A 14086-nucleotide genomic window follows, 5' to 3' on the forward strand; every position below is an offset into this window, starting at 1 on the left:
TGGCAACAATAGTCATTTGGAGTAAGTTGTTTTTACTTACCTAAAACATGCAACTACGCAAACCGCAGGTCAACCACTGCCAAAACATCAAGGAGCCACAGCAAAGAAAGCAAAGGCTTTGAACTAGAACAAAAATGAGAAATAAACTATTATAATCCCAAATGCAAACACTTTGCCAGTTGACAAACACCCCTGGTGTCTATTGGTCCCTGCCCCCCTCGGGGCAGATGGGCCTAAAAAAACTAGGCCGATCTGCTCCCCTTGGGAACAGAACTGCTCAACAGTGCTTTGTCCCCTTTGGGGGGGGGGGGTGACCGTTGCCAAAGGGGGCACGCCCCAACGCGAAAAAAAACAAAAGGGAAAAAAAACCTTGGTGTCTTGGTGGCTTCTGCCTACCTTGGGGGCAGAAGGGCCTAAAAAGAGAAGTAAACTTCTTTTTTTTTCTTCGTAATTAAAATACAAATACAATGACCCTGCGTTCGTCCCACATATTTGCACAGAGAATAGGGTGTGTTAGTTGGCATGGTAAAGGTTCAAGACCTTGGGAGTTATTTTAATCCCTAAATATACTAAATCTTTCTTGGCCACTAGAAGGGAGTAGAGCCCACCAATGCTTCCATCTCTGTCCTGGGCAGGGTCATGCGTACAACAAAACATTGGTAGATATGAATTCAATAACCTGCCACTGTTTTGTAGCAAGCTAATTCCTGCTGTAGAGCTGTTAAGGATGTTGAAGGGGAGGTGAGAACGAGTAATACTTCATCTGCAAGAAGCATATTTTGGGATCTACCGAGCCGAAGGAAATCCCTCAGATCGTGGGGGTAGCCCTGACCCTGATTTTAGCTGTGAGGGGTTCTATATTCAAAGCAAATGAGAGCGCAAATGAGAGTGGTGAAAGCGGACACCCGTGACCTGTGCCACATTCTTGCTTAAAGAATTGTGAGTCTACCCCGTTGACCATCACCTGTGATAGTGGATTTGCATAGTTCGTCTGGACTGTGGCTATGTAACGTTCGCTAATGCCAAATTTACAGAGATTGAAGTAGAGAAATGTCTAGTCTTCTCGGTCAAAGTCTTTTTAGGTGTTTAATACCAGAAGAATTGCCGGGATATGTTTTTGGTGGCCCTTTTGACCAGGTGCAGGTATGTGGAATTCCTATGGGCGTCTGGACTTATTGTATGAGGTCAAGGGCAACAAGTTTTCATGTTCATTTTGTCCTTGGGACAAGTAGGCACAACCCCCTGTAGCACAAACCCTTTGGCTAACAGTTTACAGAGAAGGGAGCTCTCTGCAGTTGAGGTAATATGTGTGTCCATATGTTAATGCTGTTCAAACTTGTATTTATGGTTCATTAATTGAAAGCCTTCATTATTAGGGTGAGCGCTGTAAATAAACATTATAAGGTCCAGAAAAACAAAAAAGTGTACACACAAACGTTTAACAATATTAGGCTAACCATAATGCTCCCAGAATGCTCTCTGATTAGATGCAAATGCTTGCAGAAGCTTGTAAGCAGAGTGCGGATTCTTTGCTTTCAAAATAAAGTGTTCAGAAAAAATGCAAGTAGGAAAAAAACCTTTTCGCTACTATGAAATTTTAGGTGCTATTTCTTTGAAGCATCATTTAGTAAAATGTGTTGATACATGCTAGTATTTCCAAAAAATATTCCTAATCGAAAATCAGTGTAACCATTTTCAACAAGAATACGGGAAGCATGAAAATAAACAAGCACTGGCAAAGCCAATTGATCAAACATTTTTTTGTGAATCTTTTGGTTTCGTCAATGCATGTCTTGTTTTGACATGGCTTTTGTAACACTTTATCATTGTGGGAGCTACCAGGCTCACCACTGTAACAAACACCAGCAAAAAGAAAAAAAGGTTTTTGGACCAGTGGCGTAACAAAGGCCCAACAGCCCCCCTGCAAGGGGCCCCGTCAGCACAGCACTTGACCTGAGTGAGTTTGGAGGGGGGAGCCTCCAGTTATGCCACTGATTGCCACAGTGGTTCCTGGCACTGAACAAAGCTACTTGTATGCCAATATGCTCCTTGTGAAAGAGCAGCTCAAGCAGGGGAAGGCACAACAAAGGATTTCCTGTGGGAGAGGGGTGCAAACTCTTTTCCTTGGGAAATAGGTGTTACAAGGAGTAGCCTCCCCACGCCACTGAGTTGCTTTGAAGGACACATTTGATGCCCTACTTGCATAATCCGGTTTGCACCAGTCCAGGGACCCTCCAGTTCCTGCTCTGGCGCGAAACTGCATAATGGAAAGGGTTGTGACCACTCCTGTGTCCACCACCACCCAAGGGGTGGTGCCCAGAGCTCCTCCAGGTGGGCACTTGATTCTGCCATCTTGCAAACAAGATGGACAAAGGCCCCTTGTGAGCATCTGACTAGTCCGGTTAGGCAGATGTCAGTGACCCTCCTTTGATAGGTGGTCACCTTGCAAAGTGACCAAGCCTCTTTTTGGGCTATTTAGGGACTCCCTTGAGGGTGGGTCCCCAGATTCGGCGTGCATGACTCCACCAGGACTCCTGCAACGACCTGTTCTGCTCCTGGCCACCGGAACCGCTGCTGGACTTCACAGGAACCGAAGAAGACTGCAACACCGTAATGACCTCTCCTTGCAACATTGTTTCTGCGGCTCCTGTCAGCAACTTGCAACATTTCCACGGCTGTGCAGCATCTGGGGTTGGCAAGTCTTCAGCTGCACCAAAAAGGCAAGAATGAATCTCCCTTGGAGTGAATGAGTCACCCCCTGCGTCTGCAGGCACCTAAGGAAACGACATCCAACTGCTGGGATCCTCTTGTCCTCTGGAAGAGTCTCCAACACAGGTGGTAGTTCTGAGGGATTCCCTGGGTCCTCTCTGCCTTCTGTCCAACTTAAAAGACGGTGACTCCTTGCTTCTTCCTCCAAGACAGAACCCTTGTGCACCACGACTGTTGCAGCAACCAAGGCTTGTTGACTCCTGCTCTGAGTGATCTTCAGGCTCCAAGTAGCCCCGGCCCCCAGCACTCTACCTCTGCAAGAGCAGTCTCCTCTCTGCTGCTCCAGCAACTTGGGACTCCTCTTCATGTGTGCTCTCTGGGCCTCACTGCGACTTACTGTGCCTGCTGCCAGTGGGTTGCTCGTGGGGGCTCCAACTGCTTCTGCTGGCTCCCCTGTCTTCTGAGGGTCAGCCCGGACTCCCCTCCAAGGGTTGAATCTCCAGGACCTTGCTGGTCCTCTTCAGCTCTGCAAATCTCCAACAACTCTAGTTGCATTTGCTTGTGCTTGTTGGTGGGCCTCCTGACCACCTACCCATATGTAATCCGGCGACTGTTGAGGGACAACTCCTAGGTGACTTCAAGGACTCCTCTGCAGCTCCTGGACTTCACAGCTGGACTTCATCCACCACCATCGACCCAGATCTTCACCCACAGAAGGGTGGGCATTGCCTCCTGCCCCTCCAGGACACTTCTGCGTGGACTGGACTCTGTCCCCTTCTTTTGCAGGTGCTCTTCATCCAGAATCCACCATTGGGTTTCTCCGGCCTGGTCCTGTTCTTGCAATATTCCATGTACAAGTCCCCATGTTAGCCTATGGGATGACCAGGTAACTTACCTCTGCTCTCCTGGTTGCTGGGAGTCATCTAGGTACTTACCTCTTGGGGTTCCAATCTTTCCCAGCCCTTGGCTAACTTCTTCATAAACTCTGGTGGGGGGCCCATTCTTGCATTCCACTTTTTTAGTAGATTGTTTGCCCCCCCCCATAGCGCCCTCGATATTTGATGCTATTTTCTAATACTTATCTGTGTATATTTTGTGTGTACTTACCTCCAGAAGGGGGTTTACAGTAATCTAGTTTGGTGTTCCTGTAATAAAGTACCTTTATTTTTGCAACACTGTGTGGTTCCTTTCATGTGTGATAAATTACTGGGTGACTACAGTGGAATTGCAGGTGCTTCACACTCCTTCTAGATATGTCTTGGCTGCTCACCACAGCTACCATTAGAAAGCCCTGGCTACATAGACACTGTAACACTATCTAATAAGGGCTGCCTTGACCCAGTATAAGGTGTAACACCACAAGTGTCCACCACACACTGGGCCAGCCTTCTGCAGCTTTTATCAGAGTTCTTACTTAATGAGATTGCTGCCATAATTTGTCAGCATACTACATGGCACCAAAGGAACAAGTAGATTTGTATTTACCAGACAAGTAGATTTAAGAGACAACCTGCCCCATGGACAAGTAGATATTTTATTAAATTCCACACTCAGGGGGACCATCCTTAAGTTATCATATGTCTGTCTCCCTTGAATAAAACCTGATTGTTCGGGATGGATCAATAATTGTTTCCAAGCTGGTAGTTAAGATTTTAGTATAGCTTGAGTTAGGCTATAGGCCTATAGGAAGTGCAGTAGTGAGGGTCCTTCCCTGGTTTCGGGATGATTGAGATTAAAGCTTCACTCATTGAGGGGGGTAACATTCAAGTGGTAGTCATGTGATTGAATAGAAGTGTGAGGTGGGGTATTAAATCTGAGCTGAATGTTTTATAGAATTGGACCGTGAACCCATCGGGTCCTGGTGATTTGTGTAATTTAAGTGCACTAATTACAGTTTGGACCTCGTCGTCTCTGATCAGGCTACCCAGTTCCCCATTCTGATCCGGCGTCACTGTGGGTAAATCGACCCCCTTCAAATAGTCTAGCTGTGCCTCTTCCCCTGGTGTCTCGGACTGGTAAAGGATTTTGTAGAAATCACAGAAGGTGTTTGCTTTGTCTTCTTTGGACATCGCCATATCTCTTATCTCACTATATATGTAGCTGACATACTCTTTCTCATGTTTAACCCTTAGTTGTGCTAAATGGTTGTATGACACAACCACGCGTTCCGGAACCATGCATTCCTTAACAACGCAGTCGGAACCACGACCGCGTCTTTTCAACACATGCCTTTACCACGCATGCCTTTACCACGAATTTCATTGTAAAAGCATGCTTAGTAAAGGCATATGTGGAAACGGCATGCGTGGTTGTGTCATAGAACCTCTCCCCACCTTAACCTAAAAAAGTACCCAAACCCCCACCGCTAATAAGTGAACTACCCAGACACCCACTACCCACCCTGAGCCATAAAATCTTTTCCCACCCCTAATAGCTAAACTACCCTGACTCCCCCACCAACTCTAAACCGTAAAACAAAACTACCCGAATCCCCCACCTTTGCCCCTAAAGACTAAACTACTTCAAAATCCCCCATCCACTCTGAGCTCTAAAACCTTCTCCCACCCCTAATAACTAAACTACCCCGAAACCCCTCACACACACACTAAGCCCTAAAAAAAAATCCCTCCCCTAAAAAATAAACTACCTCGACACCCCCACCCGCCCTGAGCCCTAAAACCTTCCCCCACCCTTAATAAGTAAACTACCCTAACCCCCCAACCTAAGCCCTAAAAAATAATCTACCCTGACCCCCTACACTCCCACCCCTAACAAATAAACTACCCCAACCCCCACCCTAAGTCCTAAATCCACCCCACCGCCAAAAACTACCCCCCACCCCCAAACTCAGCCCCACCCACCTCACCGCGGCCTCTCCTGTTCCTTCCTTCCCTCCTCCATTCTCCCACCCTTCCTTAAACCTACCCCCACCCCTAAAAAATAAACTACCCCTACCCGCCACCCACCCTAAGCCCTAAAAAATAAACTTCCCCAAACCCCCACCACACCCCTAAAAAAAATATATAATTACTCCACCCCGCCCCTTAAAACTACCTCCCCAAACTCTGCCCTAGCTCCACTTACCTCACTGCGTCCTCTCCCGATCCACTAGACTGCTCTCTGCCTTTTTCTCTGCCTTAACCACACATATGCATAGTTTGGCACATGCGTGGTTAAGGCAGAGAAAAAGGCAGTCATTGCTCAGGCAAGTGCTGTTCTGCTTGCATGGGAAACGTCTTTGTTTTTGACGACGCGTTGTTTAGGACGTTTCCTGTGCTAAATGTGTACACGCTTTAACCTGTGATACGTCCTGGCAGTGTTCAGCTGTCGGGGCGATGCTGGTGGTAGCAGCACCCCTTCCCTGCTGGACGACCTCCCCAGAGCAGGTAAGGTGATCGTCTGACAGGGGAGGGGGGTTGCTGAGCGTGTATGTCTGAAAGAATGCGTGTATGCCAGTGTGTGTATGAATGCATGTATGGATGAGTGTAAGTTAATAGGTGTATGCGTGGTGCGTGTCTGTGTGCTTGTATGGGGGGTGGAGGGCTGTGTGGATGAATCTCATGATGAGGCGGTATGTACCGCCAGCCTGTTGGCGGTACTACAGCCACATTAACCAGGGACGTAATGAGGGCCTCAGTTTCCCTCTGGGAGCTGTGACCTTCCTTTGGAGTGCAAGGCCGGGGAGTCTGTGCCCTTCCTGCTGTTTGGAGTTCTGTTTCAAGAGTGAGCCTATCTTGATTTTTTTATTTTATTTATTAAAGCAGATGACCGGGAGCTACATTTCCCTCTAACGAGTACTTTAAAGGCATCCCGTGTAGCGGACAGGTGACTCGAGGGTCGTTCAAGTGGAAAAAATCTCAAATGGTTTTACGTATCTCGTCTTGAAAGAGGTGGTCCCTAGTAAGAGAACAGAGGAAAAACCAGTGAAGGAAGCTGGTTCGCTATATATTTCACTAAAATGAAGTACATAACGCAGAAAGTCCAGTGGATCCCCAATTGGTTTGAAGAGGCAAAAGTAACTTGGTCTAATGCTCTATTTGTGGTAGTGTGGGCGAGCAGTTAGGTTTATCATGGAGTTGTGTTCAACATTTGTTGTACTCAGAGGCAATAAATGTGAGACACACTCAATGAATAAATCTGAGACCAGTTTAGAAAAATAACGTTTGCTTTTATATATGCTTTGAACCAAAGAACTTTGTCATAAGGTACTTTTTAGATGATAAATACTTTGCAGTTTCAAAAATCGACTTGCAATTTTTAGAGTTCTCAATGTTAACCTATAGCAGGAAAACAAGAATGCAGCTTTGTAGGTAAGTACACGACTTACAAATCCAGTGTTCGGGGTTTCAGGTCAACACCAGGCAAGGTTCAAATCAGTACCAAGAGTGCACCCACAGCGGCACAGGGTGGCTGGGTGCAGAGGTCAAATTTGGGGTTGGCTGCCCAATGTTAACCAATGGCAACTGTGGGTGAACAAAGATGTGCTGCTTACAGGTGAGTAAACCAGTGTCAGGGGTCGATCTCCCGGGGTTAAGGTAAGCACAAGGGGGGGGGGGGGGGCACAAGGCAGCACCAAAATTACACCCTCAGCGGCACGGGGGCAGCTGGGTGTAGAGTGCCAATACAGCATCGGAAGCCCAATGTTAATCAATGGGCGAGATGAGTTTTAGAGAAAGGCTGCAGCCTTGGGCCAGGAGGCTGAATGAAGAAAACCCACAGCTGCCCAGGTAAGTTCTGATGCTAGGGGACTTGGGAACACCGTTGGTCCAGCTCCCCAGGGGTTTTGGGTGCAGGGGTTTGCTTTGGCCTCGGGAACAGCTTACCGGGTAGGTTGCGGTCAGGGGGAGTCTTCAGTTTGAGGCTGGAGGCTTCGAGGCAGAGACCTGCAGGGGTCAGCCCACGCTGGACATGGGCTCAAGCTTGCTAGGGGAACCAGCACAGGACTGATGGGCCACTTGAACTTGGGCCATGGGCGTCTGGTGGAGAGGTGAGCCCGGAAGCAGTTTCGCAGTTCCTCAGGGCAGAGTTCTTTTTCTTTTAAAGTTGGTCTCTTCTTGAACAGGTCTGCTGAAACCCTTCGCCCCCAAAACACAGCAATACAGTCCCACTCATGGAGTAAAAGGTTGTAAACAACAAAACAATAACATTTGGGAATCCTGGTTCCCCAACAGTTGTGTAGTGTTGGGATAAGTCACATAAGTGCGAGCTCCTAGGTCGTAAACCACATAAGCATTCTTGCTATATAAATCCAATATTAAGGTAATGAGAATTTAAAGAAGATCAAGTCAGACAGGTAGGTCTCTGGGGTTTCAATGTTCATTATGTAGTCTTTCAGTGAAAGAGTGGCAGGTTGTACACAGACAAGGATTATACTCCCAGATAGGGGCCTGCCGTACATGTATGAACAGGCTTCAGTTTAGTTCAAATCGGTATTCAAATGTTCGTTTTTTCTGAAAATCTTTCTCCTGATAAAGTAAAAAAAGGAACATGGGTGACCATATCAACCTGGGGCCCAGCGTATCCCTTGTCGTCTGGGACTTTGTTGTGAAAGCCATTGTCTCCGTTCTGCCCCAATCTTGGGGCTCATGGATGGTCCTTCCGAATTGTCCTCAGAGTGTGTCCAGTTCAGAGATTGTCACCCCAAGCAATGCTGTGGCGTCTGCTATGTTCATGAATGATGTGTTTTGTTTTGGTACTCAAAGGCTAGGCCATAATAATAAGTCCATGTATACGTGATGTGGCCCTGGCATAGTTTGGCAGCGATAGGTGGGAACTGCAGCCGTCGGGCTAAAGTAGCTGGAGCAATATCCTGGAACATGGAACATGTCATGCCTTAGATGGATATTTCTTCTATTTTTCTCGTAGGTTGCAAAATTGTGTCCTTCACTTTGAAAGAGTGTAGCTTTGCCAGGACATCTCTGGGTCGTTGCCCTTCACCCTATATCAGTGGGCCACTTCAGTGGACACGATCAAGTTTAATCTTAGTGCTGCTCTTTTCCAGAGTTTCTGAGAATAGGCCTACTATGAATACCTCTAGGTCTCGACTGTCCTCTCCCTCCTCCAGATTTCGTAGGCGAATGTTATCTTGCTGTGAGCGATTTTTCCATGTCTTCACATTTCAGTATTGCAGCTTGGCGGTGTTCCTTAAGTTGGTCTGAGCAGCCCTCTAGGCGATCCAAGAGTCTTGCATTTACCTTCATGGTCAAGTGCACGGGCTCCAATAGAGTTTACATCTTGTTGTAGGATAGTGAGTTGAGGTCGGATCGAAAGATTTCCAAAGAGGTGATGAGGTCTGCTTTGAGTTCTTCTCTGAATTCTCTTTTAAATTCTTGAAGGGTGGAAAGAAGATCTTCCTTAGTTAATGCCATTTTGCTCACTTTGGCTGCAGTGCAGCGCGAGTCTCTTGCTTCGGTTGATTAAAAATAACAACACTGTTAGTTTGTGGCTTTTTCGGAGGCATGTAGCATGCAGTTACGGATTTGAGACTATGGGTAGTGAGCAGGAACTCTCAATGGCAGCCCCCAATAGAGCATGAGGGGTCACGTGGTGGGTCACGGTCCCTGCATTATTTCCTTATCACTCATTAGGCAGAGAGTAGTGATAGTGAATTATTCTGTCCATATGGCTGCTGGTTCACCGCCTTTGTGAGGCTCTAAGGAGCTAGAGGCTTCGAGCCTGCTTCAAAGTCAATTTCGTCAAGTCTGTGTGGTCTGATTAAATGGAGGAGCTCTTTAACGATGAGGAAGCTGGCACCTACTGCTTTACTACAATTTGCTAAAGCCTACTATATAGATTTCATCATCTCCTTCGCTGAGTTTGGAAGTGGTGAGTAAAAATACATAGTGCACGTAACCGGTTGCCACTAGTCTCATTAGGCTCTCAGAGGTACATAGGGACAGAACTTCAAGCGCTAGAGTGACCTAAGGAGTGTTCATGTTGTTTCCAATGCTGCTTCGATGTAGGTTTCTAGATGGTGTTTCACTGTGCCGTGGCAGGGAGGGGGAGTTTCGCCATCGCTGCTGGGGTATTATTACAATGTGGATCAGTCTGTGCCACCATGAGGGTGCCATCCTGCATGGGTGCCATATTAAAGTAGGCAGTAAAGACAGAGTGCTGCAGTTTGGTATAGAAGTTTCCTTGGTAAAGCTTTTCCCTTCAAAATAAGTTTGCCACTTGCCTTCGTCAATGGGAGTGAGTTTAATGTCAGCCAGTGTGCAGCGCAGGTCGTCAGCCACGTTCGTGTTCACTGTCACAGCAGCGGGTTCACTCACGTCGCAGCCATTACTCTGCGGCAATGTAGGTCACCAGCGTTTCTAAAAGGGCTGGCCCGGAGCTGTTACAATCATTATTGTTTTAGCATCCTTCAGAGTTTCCCACTGCTCCTACATCAGCAATAAGCATTAGCGGGCATATTTGCAGCGAGAGAATCTGTTACTTTGCTTTTGTTGAGAGTATGCAGCAGAGCTCGAGCAGGTTACATCCGCTTGTCCAAGTTGGTTGACCACAGCCCCGGTATCTTTGTTTTTGGCATATCCACGCTGTACGTAGGTCACAAGTATCACTGTTTGAGTTTTAAACTGTGCCTATGGGACCTTCGATCTGTTGTAAAAATATACATGGAAACATTCATCAAGGAGTTGTTTTGTTTGTACACTCTGACCTGAATTCTTTGTTCCTCTTCAGTCTTCCCATTGCAAAGCCCCAAAAAGTCAGTGTGCCTTTCAGTCACTGTTGCCAAACTGTGGAATTCTCTTCTTTTTATATTTCTGATTGATGCCTGATAACCTTGTTTGTACAAAGCTTCTAAAACCTTGGCAATTTGTTCAATAAAACCTTAACCTCTTGCTGCAGCTTCCTCTCCCTTAGCACCAGAAAACTATAATTGGCATTGCTGTGCTCCTCAAATAACTGAATAAATAAATGTCATAGAAGCATTCTTACGTATCCCAAATCACCATTTAATGATAGATTTCTTTATGCCAGTGTCCGTTCATGCTGTAATCATTGTATTACACATCCAAGTTTTTGTTTTAATTCATGTTGTCAGCAGAGTCATGTTAACCAATTTTACCCATGTTTCTTGATGTGTGTCTGCTAATTGAATTACAGATATCTCAATGTCCATTATAATTTTTGTTGTGAAGATTGTGAGTGGCTGATTAAAAGTGTACTCTGGACTTCATTACAAGGTTGCAAATGTTTTTGTTCATATATGAATAAAATACCGTGGTCACTAGATTATGTTTATATTATTTCTAAGCTATTGCGCTGTGACTGTCACAGTTGCGTTCCTGGCTCTTGTTACTTCATTTCCATATAGCAAAACAAACAAATTGATTGTTTTTTTAGTGCTGATATTTGTATTTTTTGGCTTATAAAATGCTAATGCTTATTTTTGTTTGTCCCGTAAGTGAAAGAAATTCAGAATACAAGCAATGGTCAAAGGAATATCGCTTACACCAGGAATTGCAATTCAACTTTTGAGACATCAACCCTCTGAAAAGTACGAAACAGTTGTCGGAAACTTTACTCCACTAAAAAAGCTCTACAATTGTTACTGATGTGCGCTGTTTGCACAAACAACCTTTTTTCTGTACAGAATTGATAGCAGACACCAGTGGAATGTTGTGTGTCTGATGAATGTGACATATTACATCACAACAAAGGAGTAAGGAATATCTCATGAATATGACAACATATTAACAGTCCAAGGAACTCCAATGAGGTGACCTACAAAGGAGAAAAGCCACACAAATGTATAGAATGTAATAAATCTTTCCAGGCTAAAGTAACCAGGATAGCAACAGAAAATGTATACACTGGACACTGAAAAATCTGCTTATTGCTGCCTTCTGCATAAAAGGCAACTCTAACAACACATCAGAATATCCATGTTGCCATGTAAATAAACTCTGAAGAGTACAGAATATGAGAAATGGATATTCTTGTAACAAATCACATGTGCCATAAAGAGAAGAGATCATAACTGAGCACTAAATGTGCTTTAAAAATGCCAACTAATGCTGTAATATTGACTTTATACTGACGAGAAAGGAAATAGAGACAGCAAGAATAGAGAAGTGATACCTCCAAGCTTTTAACTGAGCAGGGCACCTATACACAGTGGGACTATCAGTAGAAAGGATTTACCTAATTTGTGAAGGCAAAGACACTTGTGCACTTCAGTTAAGAACACAACTTTGCCGTTCTAATACTAGTGCTAAGAATTTACTTTGTAGAGAAGTTATTTTTTCATTTATATGTGTAAGTAAAATTTAGCTAACATGAAAGTACTAACCTGGACAGAAACAGGAGAAGCTACGTGCGTTTACTCAGTATCTCTGCAGTTTTTTTTACAAGAATGTAATTACTTAAACATAGTGTATGCATAATAGAGGAGGTGCACTAATGCCCTAAATGTGACAGATTTCTAAATAAATACACATATGGAAAAACATCAAGGACATCTCAGCATATTAAGACACAATAAATCTACAATGTTTACCAAGCCTTTTATTAGAAAAAGCCATTTGATGGTGGGCAAACAAAACCATACGGAAGAAGAAACATTTCAATGCCTCAAAGGTAAAGGTTTTATCACAAATGGTTTGCTCACTGGACAAAAGTCTGGCTACACTGAACCAAGACCATATACATGCACTGGGTATGACCAGACGTTCACTCCAAAGGGAGCGCTGATTACACATCAACAAACTAATACTGGTAAGAAACCATGTGAATGTTCTGAATGTGACAAGACTTTCAATCAAAAGGGTGAACTAGTACAAAATCACAGAAATATCACTGGCGAGAAACCATATAAATGTTCTGAATGTGACAAGACTTTCAAGCAAAAGAGTGAGTTATCATCACATGAGAGAATTCACACTGGGGAAAAACCATATAGATGTTCTGAATGTAATAAGGCTTTCCGTCAAAAAACACATCTGATAACACATCAGAGATCACACACTGGCGAGAAACCATATAAATGTTCTGAGTGTAACCATTGTTTCATTGGAAAGAGCCAGCTAATAATACATCAAAGAAATCACACCGGCGAGACACGATATAAATGTTCTGAATGTCAAAAAGCTTTTAACGGAAGAGGTGATTTATCCATACACCAGAGAATTCACACCGGTGAGAGACCATATAAATGTTCTGAATGTGACAAGTGTTTTATCACAAAGGGCCATCTAATAATACATCAAAGAAATCACACTGGTGAGACACCATATAAATGTTCTGAATGTGACAAGACTTTCAAGCGAAAGAGTGAGTTACCATCACATGAGAGAATACACACTGGGGAAAAACCATACAACTGTTCTGAATGTAATAAGGCTTTCCGTCAAAAACCAAATCTGATGAGACATCAGAGGACGCACACTGGTGAGAAACCTTACAAATGTTCTGAGTGTTGCAAGTGTTTCTCTGAAAAGGGCCAACTAATAATACATCAAAGAAATCATACCGGCGAGAAACCATATACATGTTCGGAATGTCAAAAAGCTTATAAGGGAATGAGTGAACTATCCATACACCAGAGAACTCACACCGGTGAAAAACCGTATAAATGTTCTGAATGTGAGAAGGCTTTCAGTACAAAGGCACCGCTGATAATACATCAGAGAGTTCACAGTGGTGAGAAACCATATAAATGTTCAGAATGTTCTAAAGCTTTCAGACAAAAAGGTAATCTGTTGCATCACCTGAGAAGCCACACATCTTGAGTACATGTGAGGATCCAGTGACAAATGAGAGAATTTTCGACAGAGAAATCCTATACGTTTACTTAATGTAACAACGCTTTCAAAGAAAAGGATCATGTATCACTCCATCTGAGAAGAGATAAAGGAAAGAAATCATAGGATTGTACTAAGGGCGTGATTGCGAGTTGCTGCGTTATTTACCTCCCCTTACAAATAATTATACCACGGGGTACGTTATTTATCAAGTGCAATAAATAACACCTTTACAAGTTTATGGGGAATACCATGCGGGCGGATTTTGGTGTTTAATGCACCAAAATCTGCATTATATTGTAAATACAGTACGTTTCCCCATGTTAAGTTTCGGTAGGTTTGACCTGCTGAAATTCAACAAAGGTTGAGTTATTCAATGCATCCGATAAATATCGGATGCATTAAATACTTTCAAACTTGTAATTCGGACTAATGCGTAAACAGGGGTTTGCATTACAAGCAACTTGTAATCTGGTCCTTCATGTGAAAAGTTTTTCACTACATAGGGTGATCATACAACGGTCACCGTAGACTGAAATCATGTACATATTCTGAATGCCGCAAAATATTTTTTTATAAAGATGTCACTAATAATACACAAGAGAAATCACACTAGTGTGCAACCGTAT

At 44.2% G+C, this 14086-nt stretch overlaps 1 protein-coding gene across 1 annotated transcript in view; it reads left to right on the forward strand.

Moving 5' to 3' along the window:
* The window catches only part of LOC138249624 (zinc finger protein 850-like), a 98217-nt gene that overhangs the window by 20944 nt on the left and 63187 nt on the right, over positions 1–14086 (forward strand). Inside the window, exon 2 of the mRNA XM_069203570.1 lies at positions 11121–13391. Within this exon, the coding sequence (XP_069059671.1) occupies positions 12156–13391 (1236 nt within the window). The 5' untranslated portion in view covers positions 11121–12155. The remainder of the gene's footprint in view (positions 1–11120; positions 13392–14086) is intronic.

Source organism: Pleurodeles waltl, chromosome 8 (assembly GCF_031143425.1).
Source record: "Pleurodeles waltl isolate 20211129_DDA chromosome 8, aPleWal1.hap1.20221129, whole genome shotgun sequence".
Classification (NCBI taxonomy): Eukaryota; Metazoa; Chordata; class Amphibia; order Caudata; family Salamandridae; genus Pleurodeles; species Pleurodeles waltl.